This window comes from Phacochoerus africanus, chromosome 15 (genome assembly GCF_016906955.1).
Source record: "Phacochoerus africanus isolate WHEZ1 chromosome 15, ROS_Pafr_v1, whole genome shotgun sequence".
Lineage (NCBI taxonomy): Eukaryota > Metazoa > Chordata > Mammalia > Artiodactyla > Suidae > Phacochoerus > Phacochoerus africanus.
This window is the reverse complement of record NC_062558.1, coordinates 22,441,646-22,465,785: the sequence shown is the minus strand read 5'-3', so window position 1 is coordinate 22,465,785 and position 24,140 is coordinate 22,441,646. Positions and strand designations below refer to the sequence as shown.

Below are 24,140 nucleotides of genomic sequence, written 5' to 3'. Positions count from 1 at the left end.
CACAGCAACACCAGATCCTTAACCCACTGTGTGAGGCCAGAGATGGAACCTGCAACCTCATGGTTCCTAGTCAGATTTGTTTACCACTGAGCCATGACAGGAACTCTCTCTGCACCATTTTAAAAAAAGGACTATCATCTTTCCAATGACTTGTTTTTGTAATTCTGACAAAAATCAAATGATGCAGTATATAGTTTTACTCAGGACTCTATTCTGTCTCACGAATCTAGATCTGTCCTTTCCTGATACCAAACTGTCATAGCTACTGTAGCTTAATGACAGGCCTGGAACCCAAATAGTATGTCTTGCAACTTTGTTTTTTTCTATGTCATTATTGTGATATTCTACTTTCTTTGAAATTCCACATGAATTTCAGAATTAGCTTGTCAATTTCTATAGAAAACCTTCTGGGCTACTGGATTGGCATGGGATTAAATTTATAAACTCATGTGGAGAACACTGACACTGTAACAATACTGAATCTTCCAGTTAGCATGGTACATCCTCCTGTTATTTAGGTCATTATTACCTTCTTCTTGTTGTTCTCTGTATATATTTCACTCAATTTACATTTAACAATTCCATGTGGTTGTTTTTTTTAAATTTTTGGTGCTATTGTAAATAGTGCATTTCATCCCTCGTTTCTAATTGTACATTGCAAGTATGTAAAAATACAACTGATTTTATATTCTGCTATCTTGCTAAACTAATTTCATTATGGTGGCTTAAAAAATAGCTTTAAAAGGTGTTTCACTGAAGACTATCATACTGTCTCTGAATAAAGTTGTCATGCTTCCTTCCCAATCTGCATACTTTAAATACCTTTTTCTTGCCTCACGTAGTCAGCTAAGACTTTCAGAACAATGTTGAAACAGTGGTGAGAGTGGATATCATTAAATTGTTCTCAATCTTAGGGGAAGCTATTCAGTCTTTCACCATGATGTTAACTGTAGACATTTATCAGATGTGCTTTATTAGTCTATGGAAGCTAATTCCTATTCCTAGTTTGCTGAGGTTTTTTTTTTTTTTTGAATCATGAATGCTATGGACTTTGAACAAGTGCTTTTTTACTACACCAACTGATGTGATCATGATTTTTACTTTTTTTGGTTAGGTATGAATTTGGTTGGATTTTAAGTACTTAATCAGTCTCAGCTTTGTGTTCCCAAGATAAACTCCAATTTGACTTCATGTATTACCCTTTTAAATATTGCTGGATTAAATTAACTAGCATTTTATTGAGGATTTTTTATATCTATATTCATGAGGAATATCTGTATTTTTAAAAATTTGTAGTATCTTTAAAAAAAATCAGTATAATCTTGACTTCATAAAATGAGTTACCAAGTATTTTCTAGAAGAGTTTGTATAGAACTGGTATTATTTCTTTCTTAAATATTTGATAGAATTCACCAGTGAAATGATCTGAGCATGGATTTTTCTTTGTTGGGAGATAACTATGAATTTGACTTCTTTAATAAATGTAGCAATATAGAGGTTATTCATTTCTTCTTAAGTTTTGGTAGTTTGCTTTTTTTTTTCTTTTTTAGGGCTGTGCCTGCAGCATATGGAAGTTCCCAGGTTATGGGTCCAATCCTCAGAGCTGTAGCAACAGCCTACACCACAGCCACAGAAATTCAGGATACGAGCTGCATCTGTAACCTAAACCAGAGCTCATGGAAACACCAGATCCTTAACCAATGAATGAGGCCAGGAATCAAACCTTCGTCCTCATGGATACTACTCAGATTTTTTTCCACTGAGCCATGATGGGAACTACTGGTAGTTTGTCTTTCAAGAATTTTTGTCTTTCAAGAATTTAGTCCATTACATTACATTGAAGTTGTTAAATGTGTGCTTTGTGTTGCTTTCTTTGTGTTTCTTTCCACTGCTCTTTTATTTCATTGACTTCTTATCTTATCCTTATTATTTCATTGCCATTTACATGGGGTTATTTTATGCTTCTTTTTCTAGGATTTTTGATTTATAGCAGAACTTTATCCTTTTCTAATATGACATTTAGTGCCATAAATTTCCCTCTAAGTTCTGCTTTTTCTGCATCTCAAGAATTTTGGTATGTTGTATTTTAATTTGTATATGTTGTAGATAGTAATAGTTCAAAAACATTTTTCCTATTTTTCTTGAAATTGCTCATGCTCATGAATTATTTGAAAATTATCTTGCTTCATTTCCAGGTTTTTGGAGATTTTCCTGTTCTTCTTTGACTGGTATCTTATTAAACTGCATTATAATCTGAAGACATTTTGTATGATTTGTTACTTTAAAAATCTTAAGATTAATCGCTGAGACTGTATTGGTGAGTGCTTCATGTGCAATTGGAAAGAATGTGTATTCAGCTATTGGATGTCCTAGACATGTCTACCAGGTCTAGTTTGTTGATGGCATTATTTAGTCATGTTACTTAGAAACAAATGTTCAAGTGTTCAACTAAAATGGTAGAGTATAATTTGCCTGTCAGCTCTGTTTTTGCTGGTAGGTATGCCTCTACCTTTTTACCATTAAGTGGGTAAATGGTAGGTGTACATCTACCATTTTACCATTAAGTATGATTTTGACATTTTCTTAAGTGCATGTATGTTTAGGACTGTCTTTCAAGTAAAATAACGCTTTTATTATTATGTAAGTCCCTATTTATTCCTGAGGTAACCTTGTGAGTATAGATTTACTTCCCCTAAATGGTACCTATTTCCTAATGTCAACTCAGCCAGGGAGACAGGGTGGGGCTGAATCAATCTGATTTGTATATACAGCTAAGCTTTGTTGAAGCTTTTGGTCAATTTAGTGCAAAACTGCCTTAACATTGTGAGGGCAGATCAGGATGTTTCCCTCAGCAGGGCCTGGGATCTGAGGATGGAGATGTTATAGAGAACAGTTTGTGCTTACAGCCAAGCTGCCAGCTTTCAGAACTATGTGAAACATCTTGCCTTATAGCCTGTAGTTTAAATATTCACCTGTCATTTATTTTGGTTTTTCTAAATAGACAATCACATCTCCAAATGGCATTTCTGCTTCTGCCTCAACCCCTGATATCTTACAGTTTTTTCTTTTCACACATTGGCTAGAACTGCCATTATACTGCTCAATTTAAGTGATGAGCATTCTTTAATTTTCTTAACTTAAAGGTACACATCTACCATTTTACCATTAAGTATGACATCTGTTAGTTTCTGGAACATACTTCTTGCAAAGTTAAAGTTGAAATCATTTCTAGCTCCAATTTAAAAATATTTTAAATTCATCTATGGGTATTATAGTCCATTAAATGATTATTTACACATACTGAGATACTCACATGACTTTTTTCTGGTACTGTGGCTCATTTCACAAAAATGATTTTCTAATGTTACATCTTCCAAACATCCTAAAATGTTTCAATTAGGATCAGGTTCAGCTGCACATAAATGAACCCTCCTCTCAATGAAAAAAGAAAAGATGCCTTGAACAAGATAGTTCATTTTTCCCTTGTGTAAAAAAGATGCCCAGGTTTGGTGGTCTAGGGCTAGTATGGCAGCTCCATCATTACCAAAGAGCCATGTCAGTCTTCTCTCTACTGCCCTGGAGAGAGCAGCTTCCACCCTCAAGAGGATTCTCAGATGGTTCTAGGATGGCTAAGAGAGCCTAGCGGGATTTCCCCACCTGTTTGTTCTCCCCTTGAAGAACTTTCCCATTATTCTCTCTCAGCAACTTCTACTTCCATTGCTACTCAGAGTTAGTAGCATGATCACACTTAGCTACAAAGAAAATGGAGAAATGTAGCTTTTTAGCCAGGCACATCACCATTAAGACAAATATGGTAGTTCTGTTGGCAATGAAGGAATTGGGTTCACTACTAGAAAAATGTTTCTTTGGGTAAGAGATGGGATTTTCTGCTGAAGTACTGGGTGTTTCAGAAATATTTGCATTTTGAATCCTCATATTCCTCCAGATACCCTTAACCTAATTTTCAGGGTCCCAGCTCTTTCTGGATTAATGCTCACTCACGCTAAGGTGAGGTTGTGAAACACCTGACTAAACAACTGGTAGAATGATTTTTCACCACTCTGAATATACATACACATTTCAATAGCATCACTTAAAGTTATCCCCTAAATATACTGAGAGGATACCAGATTGCTCTAGTTAAGAGAGAAGTGAACAAGGATTAAAAAGTGATAATAATTAAAGCTATTCTGGATAATATGTGTAGAAGGAATGAATAAATAATTGCAAGATGCTACCAGAAAACAAATGCTATGTTTTCTTTTCTGTGCTCCTTAAGTCCATTGAAAATTTAATTTTTAGAGCATCTCAGCCAACTCCTGGCAGGGCACTTTGTGTTTTTCTTTTTATTTTTTTTTCTTTTGCTTTTTAGGGTCACACCTGTGGCATATGGAAATTCCCAGGCTAAGGGTTGAATTGGAGCTGCAGTTGCGAGCCTACCACAGCCACAGCAACTCAGGAGTCTGAGCTTGTATCTGTGAACTATACCACAGCTCATGGCAATGCCAGATTCTTAACCCACCCTAGCAAGGCCAGGAATCAAACTCACACCTTCATGGATACTAGTTGGGTTCTTAACCCACTGAGCCACAATGGGAACTCCTGGCAGGGCATTTTGAATGATGATCCCATCATGACTACACACACTGTTAATTCTCTTAAAGGAAATCAAGATTCTATCCAGTGAGGGCTGAACCGGTTGTAACAACATGAAACGTGCACTATATTGATTATATAACTAAAGAGGTAGCTGTCAGGCCCACTTACAAAGAGTACAAAATAGAGAAAAGGTTTGAAGCACTGAAATGCATATTTAATGCTGCATTATTCTAGTAACAAGTTGGATTTAAGAATGTTGTTATGCAGAGTAGAAATCCCTGGGAAAGGGATAGGATGGTATTCTTATCTAGCTAATTTATTAAATGTGGCACTCACAAGTAAAATGTCAAACTGCAAAAAACTCCTATTTATAGTAAAGAGAAGATAACACCTAAATATCCCCCTAGGTCTCATGATATAATCCTTATTGTTATCCCGATTATTACATTTATTTACACACTTTGAAAAAATCTGGTGATTCTGCTGTGGTGCAACATGATCAGTGGCATCTCTGTAGCAAGAGGACATAGGTTTGATCCCTGGCCCAACAGAGTGGGTTAAAGGACTTGGCTCCAATCTGATCCCTGGCCTGGAACCTCCATATGCCTCAGGGTGGCTTAAAAAGAAAAAGAAAAATAGAAAGAAAAATCTTTATGTTCTTTTATGAACATGCCTATCATTGATAGTTAAGTAGTTTCTCCAATCTTTTCCTAAAAGTTTGGAACATATGGAACATAATTTCCTTAAATTATGATTATTCATTCCAAATGAATAAAAAAAAATTGAAGTAAACCCTCTTAATGGGGCTTTGCCCCATCTGCAACATTCATAGATGTTTTTTTTTTTTTGGCTGAAGTTTTGTCAATTTTAGATGAAGAAATTCCCTAACCTATAACATGGTTTCTCCAAGGTATGAGCTTCGGATATTTCTAATTCATTGGTTCTGTATTTTCTCTCATTATCTTAATGCTTAATAAATTATGAATTCAAAAGGATTGTATTCTATCCTAATTTGTGTTATGGAATTTCCTTTTCATGAATGTTTAGTGTATTAAAAATGACTTTCTGACATTCACTTCATTCATATTTTTCCTCAGCTGCATGAACTTAAAGTTATGACTTCCACTGAGAACTTTCACAGAGTTAACTGAATTCACAGGGTTCCTGTGTACATTTACTGGTATTTTTTGTGTGTATAAAAAAACAGCTTACTGTGGATGCCCTTCCACATGCTGTACATACATAAAGTTTCTATTCAGTATGAGTTTTCTGGTGTACAATGTGATGATTTCACTTACAGAGTCTCTCTTCCGTTTGAACTTTCTGGAACTTCCTGTGAATTGACTTTTGAGACAAAGTTTCTTACATTTAATTCACCAATACATTCCTCATCTGCATGAGTTCTCTGATGCATAATGAGCTGTGACTTCCAACAAAAGGCTTTCCCACATTCAGTGCATTTACAGGGTTTCTCTCCTGTATGAGTCCTCTGATGTGCACTGAGAATTGATTTCTGAGAGAAGGTTTTTCCACATTCACTACATCCATAGGGTTTCTCCCCTGAATGAATCCTCTGATGTACAATGAGCTGAGATTTCCTAAAGAAGGCTTTTTCACACTCATTGCATTCATAGGGCTTCTCTCTTGTGTGCATTTTCTGATGTACAACAAGCTGTAATTTTCCACTGAAGGATTTACCACACTGACTACATTTATAAGGGTTTTCCCCTGCATGAGTTCGCTCATGCACAATAAGTAGTGACTTCCAAATGAAGGCTTTTCTACATTTGTTACATTCATATGGTTTCTCTCCTGAATGAGTTCTCATGTGTATAATAAGGTATGACTTGCTACTAAAGGCTTTCCCACACTCACTGCACTGGTAAGGTTTCTCCCCAGCATGAGTTCTCTGATGTGAGATGAGTTGATCTTTTCTATTAAAGGCTTTCCCACATTCACTGCATTCATAGGGATTTTCTCCTGTGTGAATTCTCTGATGTACAATAAGTTGTGAATTGAAACTGAAGGATTTCCCGCACTCACTGCACTCATGTGGTTTCTCCCCGGTATGAGTCCTCATATGTATAATGAGGTAGGATTTACTTCTGAAAGCTTTCCCACATTCACTGCATCCAAAGGGTTTCACTCCTGTGTGACTCCTCTGATGTACAATGAGCTGTGACTTCAAACTAAAGGCTTTCCCACACTGATTACATCCATAGGGTTTTACCCCAGTATGTGCTCCCTGATGTACAATGAGTTGTGACTTGAAAGTAAAGGCTTTCCCACATTCACTACAACCATAAGGTTTCTCCCCCGTGTGTGTTCTCTGATGTACAATAAGGTTTGACTTTGTATTAAAGGCTTTCTGACAATCACTGCATTCAAAGGGTTTCTCCCCTGTATGAGTTCTCTGATGTATAATGAGCTGTGATTTCAAACCAAAAGTTTTCCCACAGTCACTGCATTCATAGGGCTTCTCCCCTGCATGAGTTCTCTGGTGTGAAATGAGTTGGTATTTCCGACTGAAGGCTTTCCCACATTCATGGCACTCATAGGGATTCTCCCCTGTGTGAATTCTCTGATGTATAACGAGTTGGGAGTTAAAACTGAAGGCTCTCCCACATTCACTGCATTCATGGAGCTTCTCTCCAGTGTGAGTCCTCATATGTATAATGAGGTAGGATTTACTTCTGAAAGCTTTCCCACATTCACTGCATCCAAAGGGTTTCACTCCTGTGTGACTCCTCTGATGTACAATGAGCTGTGACTTCAAACTGAAAGCTTTTCCACACTGATTACATCCATAGGGTTTTACCCCAGTGTGCGCTCCCTGATGTACAATGAGCTGTGACTTGAAAGTAAAGGCTTTCTCACATTCACTACAACCATAAGGTTTCTCTCCTGTGTGAATTCTCTGATGTACCATAAGGTTGGACTTTGTATTAAAAGTTTTCTGACAATCACTGCATTCATAGGGCTTCTCTCCTGTATGAATTCTCTGATGTACAATGAGCTGTGATTTCAAGCCAAAAGTTTTCCCACATTCATAACACCCATAAGGTTTCTTTCCTGCATGAGTTCTCTGGTGTGAAATGAGCTGAACTTTCCTACTGAAGACTTTTCCACATTCACAGCATTCATGGGGAGTCTTCCCTGTGTGAATTCGCTGATGTATAATGAGTTGTGAACTGAAACTGAAAGTTTTCCCACATTCACTGCATTCATGGAGTTTCTCTCCTGCATGAGTTCTCTGATGAACAATGAAGTAGGACTTACTGCTGAAGTCTTTCTCACATCCATTGCATTTGTAGGGTTTTTCTTCTGCATGAGTTTGCTGATGTACCACAACATAGGACTTGGCACTGAAGGCCTTCCCACAGAAACTGCATTCAAAGGGTTTCCCTCTCATATGCACTGGCTGATATATGAGCTGTGACTTTCTGTTGATAGCTTTTCCAAATTCATTAGTTTCACTGTATTTTATTCCAATAACTGCTTGTTCATGTTTAGAATGGAAGAATGATTCCCTAACTGCATGAAACCCATTAGGATTCTTTCCAGCATAATTATTACTGAAATCTATATTATATTTCAAACTCTTTTCATGTGTGACACATGTATGAAGCTTTTGTCTTGAAGAAATATAATTTGCACTAAGAAGACATAGTCTTCCAAATGTAGTACACTGATAGCCTTTTGCAACACTTCCCAGCTTGACTTGTTTTTCCCGATGCCATTCCATATGATCAATTTCCCACACTTTATCTAGAAATGAAAATACTGTATCTTATAAATAGTAAAAGGATCATAGCATAAAATTGCCTTAAAAATGCCATGTCATAAGGTTTTTCTTTTAGTTTCAGATATCATTTCTGAATATAAATAAACCCTCAAGTGTAAATGTACGCAAACTCCTGGGCACTGGGAAAAACAATGCAAAATGAAACATGAAAATTGGCACACGGAAATGACAATAAAAATAGTCTTGAGTTTTACAATTCTACAAAATGTCTTCTTTAGGAGGTACAAGAAAAAAATGAGCAAAATACAAAGAAGTAGAAAGGGATCACTGGGCATTAGTTTAACTCAACCAATAACTGTTATATAGCTATCATGTGCCAAACATTGTGCTCAGGAGAAAGAGCAGAAACATAGAAGATTGGTTTACAGGCCTCTTGGGAATAAAGTTTCACTAAATACCCAAATAGATGAAAATAACTCACAAGAAACATCATCGTGATGTTTCAGAACACTGATGACAAGCAGCAGCTAGTAAAGCTTCCAGAGAAACCAAAAAAAGTTTCATACAATGGATCAAAATTTATAATGGCATCTGACTTCTCATTAGCATCACTACAGAGGAGAAAAAACAGAGCATTCAGGAATAAAGTTTAAACATTTTCAGAGGCAGAGGTCTCAAAATTTATATTAAATGCACCCTTTCACAAGAAGGTATTGTGAGAGGTGTACCAACAAAATAAACCAAGAAAAAAAATAACAATAAAAATAGCAAAGAACATCTGAAAGGAGATTCTAGGATAAAAACTGTACACCCACGTCTTCAGAAAAATTAGGTAGGTTACACTGGAGCAAGTCAAATGACATGGGAGTGATGTCACTAGGAAGATGAAGATGACAGAATCACGAATTTACTTGAATGTACCACAAGAATATTGAGACATGAAGAAGATTCTGGGGTTAAATTAATTATAAATACATTAATGATACTGGAGAAAACTGAACAGGTAAATAAATAAAACTCAAGAGAAAAAATGATTTATAAACAAAAAATAACCTTTGTTAACTTGCATGAGTTATCTGTGAGCAGAATTTACATTGTTGTGAAGATGTAAAAACTGAAGACTGATTTAACCAAAAGTATGAAATAGGATGATGGGAAGAACAGTGTATATATCATGGAGTGCATAAGGGGAGGAGGATGCAAGAGTTAAATCTTTACCTTTCATACTGAGTAATTAGAGGAGAAAAATCAAGGTACACTAAATAAACTGGTTATTTAGAAAACATGGAGGTAAATACTACAAGAAACGTTTTTGTTTTTTGTTTCTGAACCCATGGCATACGGAAGTTCCCAGGCTAGGGATCAAATGGGAGCTGTAGCTGCCAGCCTATGCCACAGCCACAGCAATGCCAGATCAGAGCTGCGTCTGTGACCTACACTGCAGCTCATGGCAACACCAGATCCTTAACTCATTGAGCAAGGCCAGGGATTAAACCCTGCATTCTCATGAATCCTAGTCAGGTTTGTTACCACTGAGCCATGATGGAAACTACACCACAGCAAAGGGTTAATAAAAGAGATGAAATTGTTTTTCCCCGAGTGAATGAAAAGCAGAGGGGGCAGGGTGGACAATGCTGTTTAAAAACATTTTAAAAGAGCCTCAAATCCAAAGATACAAAGTACATAGGGAACAGGACATGGACTAAGTCCTCAGGCACAATGACCAATATTTGGAGGTTAAATTGAGGAGCGAATGGGTAGAGTTGATTTGGATGTCTCAGAGTAATACACTGACCAAGGCAATGGACAGAAGGGAATTAAGAGAACAGAGTAGCAAGTTCAGGTTTGAAGACAGCATATCATATGATCTTCATAAGTCACTCCAGGTTTCCCTACATTCTAAATCTGTGTCCTCTTATCCATTCTGTTTGCAAATTTTAAATTATATTTTCCCAAACATTGCCAACTGGGGCACTACCCCTCTTCAACACACTAAGAAATGAATATGAGCATGCTATTTCAGTTTTTTAAATTTTTATTTTATGGCCACATTTGCACCATATGGAAGTTCCTGGGCCAGGGGTTGAATCTGAGTCACAGCTGCAACCTATGCTGCAGCTGCAGCAATGCTGAATCCTTTAACCCTCTACCCTAGGCTGGGGTTAAACTTGCACCTCCACAGTAACTGGAACCACTGCAGTCAGATTCTTAACCCACTGTGCAACGGGGGCAAATACAAACATGTTTGACCATTTCAGTGCCTTTGGAGGAAGTATTACTGGCTATTACAAGGTCTTAAAGTCAGAAATGTTCCTACCAAGAAGAAAACAGGCCCATGAATAATAAATCTCTGATCTAGAATTAGCTTTGCTCATACATTTGGCTGTAAGTGTGTTGTCCCTAAAGTCTTTTGAAGTTCATGGTCACTGAATCTGTCAATTTCGGTTACTTTTCTCCTCCAATCCTGTTGCTGGCACCACACCCATCCTTATGTTTCCTCGGTTGACATCTCTGGCTTCCTTCATTTGATTTTCCATGAAATCTAATGAATTTGCTATTGAGCATTTTCTTTGCAACAATAATGGCAGAAAATGAGATGATTACTGGTATCTCAAGGGAAAGTACAAGGAATTCAAGAAATAAGGAAAGAAGTGGCTAGAAGACAGGATTCACAAGGATCACAAGATTAAAAATAATTTAAACATGACTCAAGGCTATAGTAAACATGATTACTGGCTGTGACTGAGCTTGAGTTTAGCTGCAGAAGAAAATAGAAAAGGAAATTATGCAGAACCCAGGGCTTACCAGGCCATGGCAACAAGAAGCCCTGGCACAGCTTACCCAGCCTGGGTTCCAGTGCACTGTAACCAGTGGCTTCCCTGTGGTACCATGGCTGCTGCTCTCCCTGATGGGCTTCCTGTTGTACCTGCCCTGTACTTTACTACTCTGTCTGGTGGGTTATATGTGAATAACTCATCTTTAATCAAAGATGCCCAGACCATGAAGAACAACCACCAGGAGTGTTCACAGAAACAAGGATCCTAGACTTGCACTAATAAAGTAGAAGAATAAAAATTGGGGTGACACAGTATTTTTGAAGACAGATGGAGAAAAAGAAGGGTGTGACTGGATGCTGCCTAGAAAAAGAGGTAGATGGTGGACAGTGCCTACATAATAGTCCTGCTGCCCTTTTCCTGGTGGCAGAAACCTGATTTTGTCCCCTCCTCCATCCTAAAGGCATGTGCAAGAAAATGGAGACCCCTCGCCATGCCCACCACCTTGATCAAAGGTGAAGCATGACTTATCTGAGCCAATAGTGATGGTCCCATTTCCATTGCCAGTCTTCTTTAGATAGGGGTATGTGATAAAAATCTAGTCTACAGAACAAGGTAAATCTGCTGGGGCTTCCTGATACAGATTGTAATGCCTGATGAAAAGAGCCATGTGGGAATAAAGAGTCTTTGTTATTTCACTGCCCACTGGTACATCTGCCAGCGGGAACTGTAGCAGTCATCTATGATGACACCAGAGAGGTTTATTATCTGAGGAGAACACTGACATACTGAGAATGGCAAGGCCATTTAGTGAGTCAGTCACTCAGTTGTCCCTAGAACTGCCCCACTTAGGACACTTTGTGATAATAAATCACTTCTGATCAAACAGGCTGATTTAGGATTAATCAAAAATTGCAGCCATACCAATCCTAATGACACAAGATTACCTGCTGATTTGTCCTGCCATGCTTAGGACAGAACACAGAGGTGCTTAGGAAACATATCTGAGAGTAACATCAAGGTGACTAAGAATATAAGAAGAGTAAAAGGTGCACATTTGTAGCAAATAAGTAGGACAAACAAGAAATGAGATAATGTTAGCCTTTCGGGGAGGGGGGGTGGAATCGAGAAGATGGAGGCCTCGAAAGACTTATTTTTAAAGGACCGAAATACTAACGGATTATAGAAATAATGGTAAAGAGAACTGTATATAAAGAAGACTCAAGCTCACTCCCCAGTGCCAAAAAGAAGAAACAGGAGAAGAATAAAACAGACAGACAGGAAGGGGAGAGGGTATAACAGAGGGTTGGGGCAGTGGAAGAGACACTCCACCTCTGGTTTTTGTTTTTGTCTTTTCTAGGGCCGCACCTGCGGCACATGGAGGTTCCCAGGCTAGGGGTCAAATCGGAGTTGCAGCTGCTGGCCTACGTTAGAGCCACAGCAACACCAGATCTGAGCCTTGTCTGCGACCTATACCATAGCTCACAGCAACGCCAGATCCTTAACCCACTGAGCAAGGCCAGGGATCAAACCCACAACCTAATGGTTTCTAGTCGGATTCGTTAACTGCTGCGCCATGACGGGAACTCCACACCTCCAGTTTCTGAAAAGCAGATAAGGGAGTGGTTCATGCAGGGAGGACACCCAGGGACCAATCAACCCAAGACCAAAGGGCAGATCAAAGGGAGAAAGGCCATCAGTCCCCAACAGAGGAAGAGTTTCAATCTTCAGATTGGAAGTATTTTAAAACTTTCAATATACAGGGAAAGTGGAGAATATAAAAAAGACCTTTTTAGACTCAGAGGGAAGAGCAAACGAGGCCAGTCAAGCATGAAGTCATGCAGTGCTGAAAGCGGGATCAATGGGGTGTCACATGAGTAAGGACGGGGGAAAGGCTTCAGGCAGGATAAATGATATTATCAAATGATGCAGGAATACACTTAGAAAGGACAGTGATGACAAAATGATCAGCAAGGAGAAAGAGAAGGGTAGACTCTCCTAATAAATAGGTTTCAAGGAGAAAGAAACCAGAACTGGGGTTGTTGAATATAAATGTAAGGAATTTTAAAAAGATGGAGTTCTTGTTGTGGCTCAGCAGAAATGAATCTGACTGGCATCCACAAGGACAAAGGTTCGATCCCCGGCCTTGCTCTGTGGGTTAAGGATCCGGCGTTGCTGTGAGCTGTGGTATAGGTCACAGACGAGGCTCAGATCTGGCATTGCTGTGGCTGTGGCATAGGCCCAGTGGCTACAGCTCCGATTGGACCCCTAGCCTGGGAAACTCCATATGCCACGGGCAAGGCCCTAAAAAGACCAAAAAAAAAAAGGAAGTAAAAGTGGGTGAATGTCACAGAGAGCATCATGGCAGAACTCAGGCCAATTCTGAATAAGGAGGCAAAGATCTAAATGTCCTGACACTCACCTGGATGGCCCTGACTTGGGATTTGCATCAACCGTGGCTCTTCTTGTTCCAACTGGAAAATGATCCTGGGTTTGGTGTGCTGATACCCTGTGAATGGAAAATCACAGACAACCTGAACCAAAGCCACCTGGGATTTAGGACTCAGGATGGGGAAGAGACAGCAGGATGAAGCTGCCCTTCTGCACTCTGGGCACAGTTCAGCCAGCACATCCTCATGCCAAAGGGAGAATGAGAAATCTTGGCCTCTAAATATAAGCCCCAAACCACCAAGTATTTTATAAAGTCACCCAGCTTTCAGCAATCAAGGGGAAGATAGAAGATGACACACAATTCTCTCAAGGAGGCCATACCTACCCAGGGACACCAGGTTGCTATAGTTCTCCAACATCACACTCCTGTATAGGTGCTTCTGAGCTGGGTCCAGCAGTTGCCACTCCTCCCAGGTGAAGTCAACAAATACATCCATGAAGGACAATGGTCCCTGAAATAGCATATCCCTATTCAATCTCAAATTATCTTACTGAGTTTGTCATGAACAAAAGCCTGCCAAGGGTGTCCATTATTAACATGCTATTTTGAGAAAAAAACAAAAATGTACTGAAAACATCCCATCAATGTGCAATGTTATGTTAGTTAACTTTTCATTCAACAAATGAGAATACCGTGTACTAGGTGTTCAACTAGGTGCAGGTGATATAAAAATGGATAAAAGGCTGTCCTGCCACAAGAAGAGTTCAGCACTGAAGAGGAATGCAAAGTTAAATACACAGAAGTGCAACAGGGAGTCAAAGATGCTGAGACAAAAGGCCACATGGAGAACACGAAAGAGGAGTCGAGAGCTGTGTGGTAGAAAGGGTCATACTGAGTCTGTGCATGGAGACTGCAAGAGCCACTACTGAGGAGAAGACATAGCAAAATTAGGTGGAATAAAAAAGGGAACAGCTCTAAGCAGCAGCCACTTCGTGGGGCAACGGATCTGAATGTCAAGATATCCAGTTGGCAAATAATCGTATGAAAAGACGCTCAACATCATATGTCATCAGGGAATTGAAAACTAAAACAGTGAGAAACTATGTCTCAGATGGCTAAAATTTTCAACAAACTGACAACTCCAAATTTGAAACCGAAATTTCAAATTTGATATGACATAAACATCCAAGAAGCTTAACAGACTCCCCAAACTATGAACTCAAAGAAATTTAATATAATCAAAATTTCTGTGCATAAAGACAAAGAGAGAACTTTGAAAGTATCAAGAGAGAAATGATTTGTCACATACAAGGGCTCCTCAGTAAGATTATAAGCAGACTGCTCATCACAGCTTTTGGAGACCAAAGGCAATGAACCTATACATTCAAAAGAGTGGAGAGAAAGCAAACTGTCAGCCAAGAATCTTGTATCTGACAAAATGGTCCTTCAAAAGTGAGGTGGAAATTAGGACATTCCCAGAAAAACAAAAGGGAGTTTGCTACCACTAGACCTGCTTTGCAAGAAATGCTCAAGGAAGTCCTGCAGGTGAAATAAAAAGGCACTGGAATATATCCTGAAGCTGTCTGAGGAAATAAAGACTTGAATAAAGGTAAATACATGAGCAATTATTAATGCCAGTATTATTTTAATTTTGATTTGCAACTCTACATTTTCTTTTTCTACATAACTATAAAGAGACTACTGCTTTTGAAATAATTACTAGTTTATGCTTTTGGGGCCCACAATGTACAAAGATGTAATCTTGTGACATCGACAACCTAAAGAGGTGGGACAAAGCTATAAAGGAGCATAGTGTTTGTATGTTATTGAACTTAAGCTGGTATAGATTCAAATTAGAATGGCATAACGTCAGTACGTTAAAAAACGTATATCATGGTAACCACAAAAAATAATTATAAAACTTACACAAAAGCAAATGAGAAAGGAATTTAGACATTTCACTACAAAATTTCACTTAAACACAAAAGACAGTAATACAGGGACTGAACAACCAAAAAGCTATATGGCATACAGAAAACAAATAGCAAAATGACAGAAATAAGTCCTTCCTTATGAGTAATTATGATAGGCGTAAATTAATTAAAATTTCCAATGAAATGACAGATTTTCGCAGCATGGATTAAAAAAATGACACAACTATAAGCTGTCAATGAGAAATTCACTTTAGATCCAGAGACACAAAGACATAAGCCAGGCACAAAAAGACTTATATGAGGTATTTAGAGTAGTTAAAATCATAGAAACAGAAAGCACAATTGTGGTTGCTAGAGGCTATGGGAAGGGGGAATTGGGAGTTATTGTTTAATAGGTACAGAGCTTCAGGGTTTTTTTTTTTGTTTTTTGTTTTGGTCTTTTTAGGGCTCTGCTTGCCTGTTTTTTCTTTCTTTTTTTGGGGGGGGGGGAGCTGCCCCTGTGGCATATGCAAGTTCCCAGGCTAGGGGTTGAATTGGAGCTGCTGCTGCCAGCCTACATCACAGCCACAGCCACAGCAATGCTAGATCCCAGTCATGCCTGGAACCTATACTGCAGCTCATGGCCAGGTCAGATCCTTAACCCACTGAGCAGGGCCAGGAATGGAACCTGTGTCCTCATGGACGCTAGCTGGGTTTGTTACTGCTGAGCCACAAAGGGAACTCTGAGCTTCAGTTTTACAAAAGAAAGAATGTTGTGGAGATGGATGGTGGTTATGATTGCCAACATTATGAATGTATTTAATATCACTGAATTGTCACTTAAAATGGTTAAGATGATAAAAGGAAATATATGTACAGCATATATATGCTTAAAACTACAAACAGTGGTTTCAAAAAATAAAAGATCTTGGAGTTCCCATCATGGCACAGTGGAAACGAATCTGACTAGGAACCATGAGGCTGCGGGTTTGATCTCTGGCCTCACTCAGTGGGTTAAAGATCCTGTGTTGCTGTGAGCTGTGCTGTAGCTGTGGCATAGGGGAACCTCCATATGCTGCAGATGCAGCCCTAAAAAGCAAATAAATAAATAAAAGTTCAAAAAAAAAAAAAAGAAAGATAAAGGGTGTTCATGAATTAGAAAACTCAATACTGTTAAGATGCAAATTATCCCTAATTTGATTTATATTTATTTTAATTACAATCAGTCCTAACAAGCTTTTTTGCATTTATCCACAAATTCTTCTACAATTAATATGGAAAGGCAAAAAAACAGCCAAAACAAATATGAACAAAGACGTAGCATTTCCACTAGCCCACTTTAAGACTTTCTATACAATCAAGATTAGACACAAAGATCAATGGAACAGAAAAGAGAGCCTAGAAACAGACTCACATAAATGCTGTCTCTTGATTGCTGTTGCTGCTGGTGTTTTCCACCACAGCATGCAGTGGCTTGATGTGCAACCTCAGTTCCCAGACCAGGGATTGAACCTGGGCCACAGTGGTGAAAGAGCTAAGTTCTAAGCACTAGACCACTAGGGAACTCACATTGATTCTTGATTTTTTTTCACCCCCACAGACAGAGAAGCAATTCAACACTGAAAGAATAATCTTTTCAACAAATGGTGCTTGTAGACTTGCACATTCACAGATGTAAAAAAACAAATCTCAAAATATACCCTAGACCTTATACAAAAATTAACTAAAAATGGTTCACAGACTTATATGTGAAAGGTCAAATTGTATAGGGTCCAGAGGAAATTTTCTTTTCTTTTTTGCTTTTCAGGGCCACACTTGTGGCATATGGAAGTTCCGAGGCTAGGAGTCGAATCAGAGCTGCAGCTGCCAGCCCACACCACAGTAATGCTGGATCCAAACTGCATCTGTGACCTATACCACAGGTGACGGCAATGCCAGATCCTTAACCCACTGAGAGAGGCCAGGGATGGAACCCGCATCCTCATGGATGCTAGTCAGGTTCATTACCACTGCAACACAAAGGGAACTCAGGAAAAAATTTTTTTTAATTTGTGACCTTTACTTTGGGCAATGAGATTTTTAGACATGACGCCAAAGGTAAAACCCATTTTATTTATTTTTGTCTTTTTAGGGCCACACCAGTGACATATGCAAGTTCCTAGGCTAGGGGTTGAATAAGAACTACAGTTGCAGGCTTGTAACACAACCACAGCAACATGGGATCCGAGCTGTGTCTGCGACCTATACCACAGCTCACTGCAATACTGGATCCTTAACCCATTGAGTAAGGCCAGGGATCGAACCTACATCCTCATGGACACTAGTTGGATTTGTTACTGCTGAGCCACAACTCAAACACCCAAAACCCATTTTAAAAAATTAAAATTGGGAAAATGGACTCTATCAAAGCTAAAATGTTTTGTTCTGAATGAAGAGTTTTGAAACCTATTGACATCTGACAATATATCACTTTAGAGCCATAGGTAGAGGTCAATCACATCCGTGAAATTGGGTCAGTTAGATGAGTTGATGAAAAAATAAGTTGTGACCCCCCACTCACACCAAACATAAATATTAATTCTAAAAGTAGTGTGAGTCTAAATGTGAACAAAGAAAAACGTCTTCATGAGCTTTGGATAAGAGAAAAGTTCTCAGACTGGACACAAAAAGCACTAGCAATAAAAGAAAAAAAAAAACAGGAGTTCCCGTCACAGCACAGCAGAAACAAATCTCCTAGGAACCATGAGGTTGAGGGTTTGATCCCTGGCCTCACTCAGTGGGTTAAGGATCTGGCATTGTCGTGAGCTGTGGTGTAGGTCCCAGATGTGGCTTAGGTCTGGCATTGCTGTGGCTGTGGCGTAGGTCGGCACCTACAGCTCCAATTCCACCCCTAGCCTGGAAACCTCCATATGCTGCAGGTGTGGCCCTAAAAAGACAAAAGACAAAAGACCAAAAAAAAAAAAAAAAGAAAGAAAAAAAAGAAAAGAAGTAGAAATAAGAAGCAACTTACCCAGGACTTGGTGGTTTTCAACTGCTCCTGGGAAATAAATAGCCACTCAAGGACCTGCTCTGTCCTGGGACTCCTGTGCCTCTGCCCCTCTCCTCCAGAGAGAGGCCTCTGCTCAGTGGTCTCCTCACTCAGGATGGATTCCTCACCTTGGGGCTTTCTGATCCTCTCGCATGCACTGTCTCGTTCCTGGAGAGGTGGGACCTGCAGACTCAAGAGAGGGCTTAGAGTTAGCGCATATTTCCCCTGGGTGAATGGGGTCTGCATACTGGGCAGTGCCTCTTGGGGCAGAAGGGAAAGGACAACAGTGCCCCATCCCAGGCTGTGCACAAGCCCCCTGGAGCTCCCAAAGCACAGCAACCGCCCTAAGCTGTAAACAGCTTACAAAGAACAAGATGACAGGTGCTAAGTAGTAAACGACCCTGCTTGAGGCAGGTGCACATGGTAACAGATTTCAGATGAGACGGCCTGTTTGTCAGTAGCTTCTTCTCTCATATCTGGATGTCCATGAACAACTCATTTTTCTCACTTGAGTCTTACTTGTTGGTATTAAGCACTGAGATGAACAGTTCACTTACCGCCCACTGAGTCTTACATTTTGGTGTTAAACACTGAGAGCAGGACACTGGCAGTGGAGTTTTTAAATCTCCCAATTAAAAACAAAATCGGCCTCCCAGGATAGTCAAAAAAAAAAAAAAAAAAAAAAAAAAGCCCAGAGACGTACACAAACAGCCCCAGGGGTTGGTTTCCTTACCAACCTCAGGAGCTGGGCAATACGACCTGACCAAAGAGGGCAGTGCCCTGCAGCGAGCCACACACCGCACATCTCCCAAGTCCCCAGGAAGGGTGCACCCCCCACAGGAGGACACCTCCCAGGTGGAATCTGAGGGGACCAAAATAGATGTTACGCCAGATCCGTAACCCACTGAATGGTGCCAGGGATCAAACCCTGCGTCCTCACAGATACTAGTCAGGTTTGTTAACTGCTGAGCCACCACTGGAACTCCAAAATCCAAGTTTTTAATGTGATCCTCAAAGCCATTTAGATCTGGCCTCTGCCTATGGCCCTGGCCTCATTTCTTAAAACACCCTCCACCACCACCATCACCCACAATCCCACACACATTTCAGCAACTGTAAAGTGTTAAAAGTTCACCAACAGACTAGATCACTTCAAACCTCGTAAATCTGCACGTTACCTCCTTTTCCTAAGCTGACCTTCAGTCCCTTGTTCACCTCATTCACCTTTCAAATATCAGTTTAAGACCCTCTTATTCATCTCTAAAGCATTTCTTGGGGTGTCCTTACTTCCAAAGCTGACCCTGCGCTGAGTGTCCCCACACACTTGCACAGCTCTCAGAGGACCCCACCACCCACTTATCACTGTACTTACTTATACATTTATTTCCTTGCCCACCCTCCGTACCAGACCATTGCTCTTCCAAGGAAGGAACAATTTATCTTTGCACCCTTCACACCTGCCCTAGGGTCCAGCAAACAAAAGACAACAAACAAAACTGTGGAATAAGTGAATAAACAAGTGCATAATTTCCCAAATGAAGCCAAAGATCTTAGATACAAAGAAAAAAAGAAAAATATAAGTGTTTAAGAAATTGGAAGATGGATGATTAACCTCTTGTTTAACTCAAGGTTCAAGATCAAAACTGGCAGAAAAGAGACTACAGGAAGGAGTAAATTAACAGTCTGATGACAAGGAGCACTTCTGGACGGCCTAACATCATCTAAAGGAGGCCATGTGGCTAGGAAGCTCCGTTCGACCGACCCTGAAAGAAACGTAATGAGGCACAGGTCGGCGTTCAGGGAGATTTTTTAAAACGGGAGAAACCCCCTACTCACCCAGATGGCAGCTGTCCGGACCCTGGCGGCCATCCCCACGGCCAATTCTGGCCAGTTCTGTGCGCCCTGCGGGTGATGGCGGGACCCAAGGGCTGTGGGAGAAAAGAATCATGAGGGAAACAGACTCCCTGCCGCTTCCATGCCCACAAGGGGGCCCTTCCCTCCGCCTCCCCCGCCCCCCCCCCCCGAGACCCTGCACCTGCCCTCCCCACAGCGGAGCCTGCTTCCCTCATAGGCTAGAGGTTCCGCACGTCCGCCCACCAAACACGCACGCGATCTGGCTAGGGCTGCAAGGCAGGCCAGACTAGTACTGTCCCGCCGCCTCAAAACTTGAAGGGACCCCCAACCCCTGGGGGGGCGGGGCAGCGCTAGGCTGCGTGGAGGACGAGCTCCGCAGCCGATCTCCCCGGCGGTCAGGTCTACTTGGTCCTCGCCCGTGACTCTGAGGCTCCCGCTCCAGTGCTTCCACCCCTGCCCTGACGGCAGACGAGGTCAGCAGGCTCCAGCTCAAGTCACCGCGACGGTCAGAGGACAGAGGCCGCCGTCTGCTGAACAAGGCGTTCCTGATCCGTGCTGAGCCAAAGCCAGCCGCTAAGGACGCACAGGAAATACGTCAGCGCGACCAAGGGGCGGGGCGAACTACGGCTCTCAGAAGCATCTGCAGGCGTATTGCTGTGTTGGCAGACCGGCTTTAAATATACGGAGAGTTAAAATAATGACATTAATAGCATAAAGGCGGGAGGAGTGTATATTGAGTTAAAGTGTTATATGACTCTTTCTTTTCCGCCTGGTAAAAGCCTTAATTTACACTTTATAACGCAAAGATGTGAGAAAAGTGATGTTTTTATGAAAATTAAATTTATTTACCAGAAAAATTAGGAGTGGCATTGTTTTCCTTTTTTTCCTTGGGGTGGAAGAATTTTTTAAATGTCTGGCTTAATATAAAACAGCTGGATTCTCCTATGTGCTTCTGCATTCAATATATTGAATATGTTGGTTTTGTGGAAGTATGTTAAAAAAATCTGGCCTCACATAGGAATGTAATTAGAAACAGAATATTTTAATATAGATAGATAATTGTGCATATTCTCCTTAGTTAAAGCTGAACAAATAGTTCAGTTGCAGTGTACAATCTGAAACCATACAGGTGAATTTTTTGTACTCTGTTAAAATCCATTGGTCAATCTTGCACTTTGAATAGATGGATTTATTATGGATGCTTTTTTTTTTTTTAGGGCCACACCGGTGGCATATGGAGTTCCCAGACTAGAGGTCTAATCCGAGCTGTAGCTGCTGGCCTATGCCACAGCCACAGCAACACCAAATCCCAGCCAGGTCTACCACTGGGCAACACCGGATTCTTAACCCACTGAGCAAGGCCAGAGATCAAAACTGTGTCCTCATGGGTACTAGTCAGATTAGTTTCTGCTGAGCTGCTATGGGAACTCCAATTACTAATTTTGTAGCATCCTGCGATGGTCATTTGGAAAATATTAGTTCACTGACTACTGCAGATCTTCGAATGTTGACTTCTTTCATTATACAGTATGAAAACTTGTATTCACTAATATCATCATTGATCTTAAGTATTGGGAATCTGTGAAGTTCACACTGGCAGATACAAGATTTCCAAAATTCTTTTTTCTCTTGAAAATTAATTTTATATTGACAAAATACACCCTCATCTGTTTCCCTTGAAGTGACACTTGGTTGATTTCTAGAAAACGTCTGCCCTGCCCCCAGATTGTCTTATCATTCATTCCTTCTTTCATGCACAGTTCAGCTCCCAGCTCAGATAATCACGCAAGTGGGCAGAACAGTATGCAGTGTGAGATATTTGCTGCATAGATATTAAAAAGACATGGACCCAAGAGTTGAGATTTAATAAAAAGTATTTTTCATTGTTCCCTCAAGAACATCTGGAATTGAAAATGGTCCTTTTCTTCATTTTTAACTTTGAATGTGGCTTCTGATAAATACACTTTGGCATGCTGAATGCCCACATTATCAGTGCAAATTCAACTCAATAAGTAACATCTTAAGTTTGGAGTGCTAGTACTCACTGTACAATTCTTTCAACTTATTTGTAAGTTTGAAATTTTTCATAGTAAAATGTTGGAGGAAAATATTGTGAAAAAGGCAAACTTTTCTGGAGTTCCCGTCATGGCTCAGTGGTTAATGAATCCAATTAGGAACCAAGAGGTTTCGGGTTAAATCCCTGGCTTCACTCAGTGGGTTAAGGATCCAGTGTTGCCATGAGCTGTGGTGTAGGTCGCAGACGTGGCTTGGATCTTGAGTTGCTGTGGCTCTGGCATATGCCAGCAGCTACAGCTCCGATTAGACCCCTAGCCTAGGAACCTGCATATGCCATAGGTACGGCCCTAGAAAAGACCAAAAAAGGAAAAAGGCAAACTTTTCAATAAATTGTGGAGAAACAATGCGATAGCTATACAATAGTAGGAAATAGATGGCTGTCTCACAATAAATTTCAAATAAATCCTAAGTAGGAGTTCCCGTCATGGCTCAGTGGCTAACGAATCTGACTAGGAACCATGAGGTTGCGGGTTTGATCCCTGGCCTTGCTCAGTGGGTTAAGGATCTGGCGTTGCCATGAGCTGTGGTGTAGGTTGCAGATGTGGCTCAGATCCCGAGTTGCTGTGGCTCTGGCGTAGGCTGGTGGCTATGGCTCCGATTGGACCCCTAGCCTCAGAACCTCCATATGTGGGAGTGGCCCAAGAAATGGCAAAAAGACAAAAAAAAAAAAACCTAAATAGATTAAATATCAAATGTGGAAAGGAAGATTCTAAATGATTTATGTTGAAATGTAGAGTTAATCATCCTTTGCCCACTGATTTGTTAATGGATCTCTATGTGATACTAAGTTAGTTTTCTGTGCTGTTGTAACAAATTCCCAGGAACTTGGTGGCTAAAACAATACAAATTTATTTTTGTACAGTTCTAAAGGTCAGAGCTCTGGCACAGATCTTTCTGGGCAAAATCAAGGTGTTGGCAGGGTTGCATTCCTTTCTAGAGGTTCTTGTGGAAAATTATTTCCTCCCCCTTTTCAGATTCTAGAGCCCACATGTGTTTCTTGGTTCATGGCCCCCATCTTCCACCTTCAAAACCAGCAGGAAAGAGTTGAGCCTTCAAGTCACATCACTCTGGCCTCCTTTTCTGCTTTCTGCTTCCTGCTTCCACTTTTAAGGACTCATGTGATGAAGCTAAGCCACCTGGATAATCCAGGATAATCTATTTCAACGTCAGCTGATTGGCAAATTTAGTTCCTCTTTGCCATGAAAGATAATATATTCATAGGTTGCAGGATTAGGATGTGGGTGTCTTTCAGGAGCCATAATTTTGCCTACCTTGTACACGTGAGTTTCTTTCTCATCCTTTATTTTGTTAGGTTGATATTGCCTAAAATAGGGGTCTTCAAACTTTTTCTGTAAAAGGCCAGCAAATTAGTTTTCTAGACCTATGGTAATGAAGTACCAGAGGGTGACTTAAACAGCAGAAATCTGTTTTCTCACAGTTGTGGTGGCTGAAAGTCAGAGATAAAGCTGTCAATGGAGTTGGTTGCTTCTGAGGCCTCTCTCCTTGGCTTGCAGAGATGGCTCTCTTTCCCTGGGCCTCATGCCACCAACCCTCTGTGCAGCTCTGGGTCCTAATCTCCTCTTCTTATAAAGAGACAGTCATATGGGATTACGGCCCAACCTAGTATCCTCATTTTGACTTAAAATTTTAAAATTTTAAGTGACCTTCTGAGAAACTGGGGATTAGGACTTCAACATGGGAATTTGGGACCATAATTCAGCCCATAACAATCAACAATATTTTAGGTTTTTAGGTTTGC

General features: G+C 40.4%; 1 protein-coding gene across 4 annotated transcripts; it reads right to left on the bottom strand.

Annotated features, from left to right (window-relative positions):
- Window positions 1–5,737: 5,737 nt before the first annotated feature.
- On the bottom strand, window positions 5,738–20,885 carry LOC125115821 (zinc finger protein 268-like). 4 transcript variants are annotated; one of them, XM_047760385.1, is made up of 6 exons: window positions 20,711–20,885; window positions 20,288–20,379; window positions 18,434–18,634; window positions 13,895–14,021; window positions 13,541–13,627; window positions 5,738–8,382 (listed from the first exon to the last, which is right to left on the bottom strand). In XM_047760385.1, exons 2-6 carry the CDS (start codon window positions 20,318–20,320, stop codon window positions 5,894–5,896), a joined length of 2,937 nt encoding a protein of 978 aa, XP_047616341.1. In that variant the 5' UTR covers window positions 20,321–20,379; window positions 20,711–20,885; the 3' UTR covers window positions 5,738–5,893. The 4 variants fall into 4 exon arrangements, with proteins under 4 accessions (XP_047616341.1, XP_047616340.1, XP_047616339.1 ...); XM_047760384.1 differs by having other exon boundaries at window positions 20,560–20,778; XM_047760383.1 differs by lacking the exon at window positions 20,711–20,885 and having other exon boundaries at window positions 5,738–8,367; window positions 20,288–20,447.
- Between the last annotated feature and the right edge of the window lie 3,255 nt (window positions 20,886–24,140).

Excerpts from the sequence above, each read along its gene's own strand:
- LOC125115821 (XM_047760385.1), bottom strand. The coding sequence starts at position 20,320 with ATGGCCGCCAGGGTCCGGACAGCTGCCATCTGG. Across the intron at positions 13,628-13,894 it reads TAGCAACCTGGTGTCCCTGG|GGTATCAGCACACCAAACCC; the intron begins GTAGGTATGGCC and ends TTCCATTCACAG. Across the intron at positions 8,383-13,540 it reads CCCAAGTCAGGGCCATCCAG|TATTTTCATTTCTAGATAAA; the intron begins GTGAGTGTCAGG and ends TATAAGATACAG.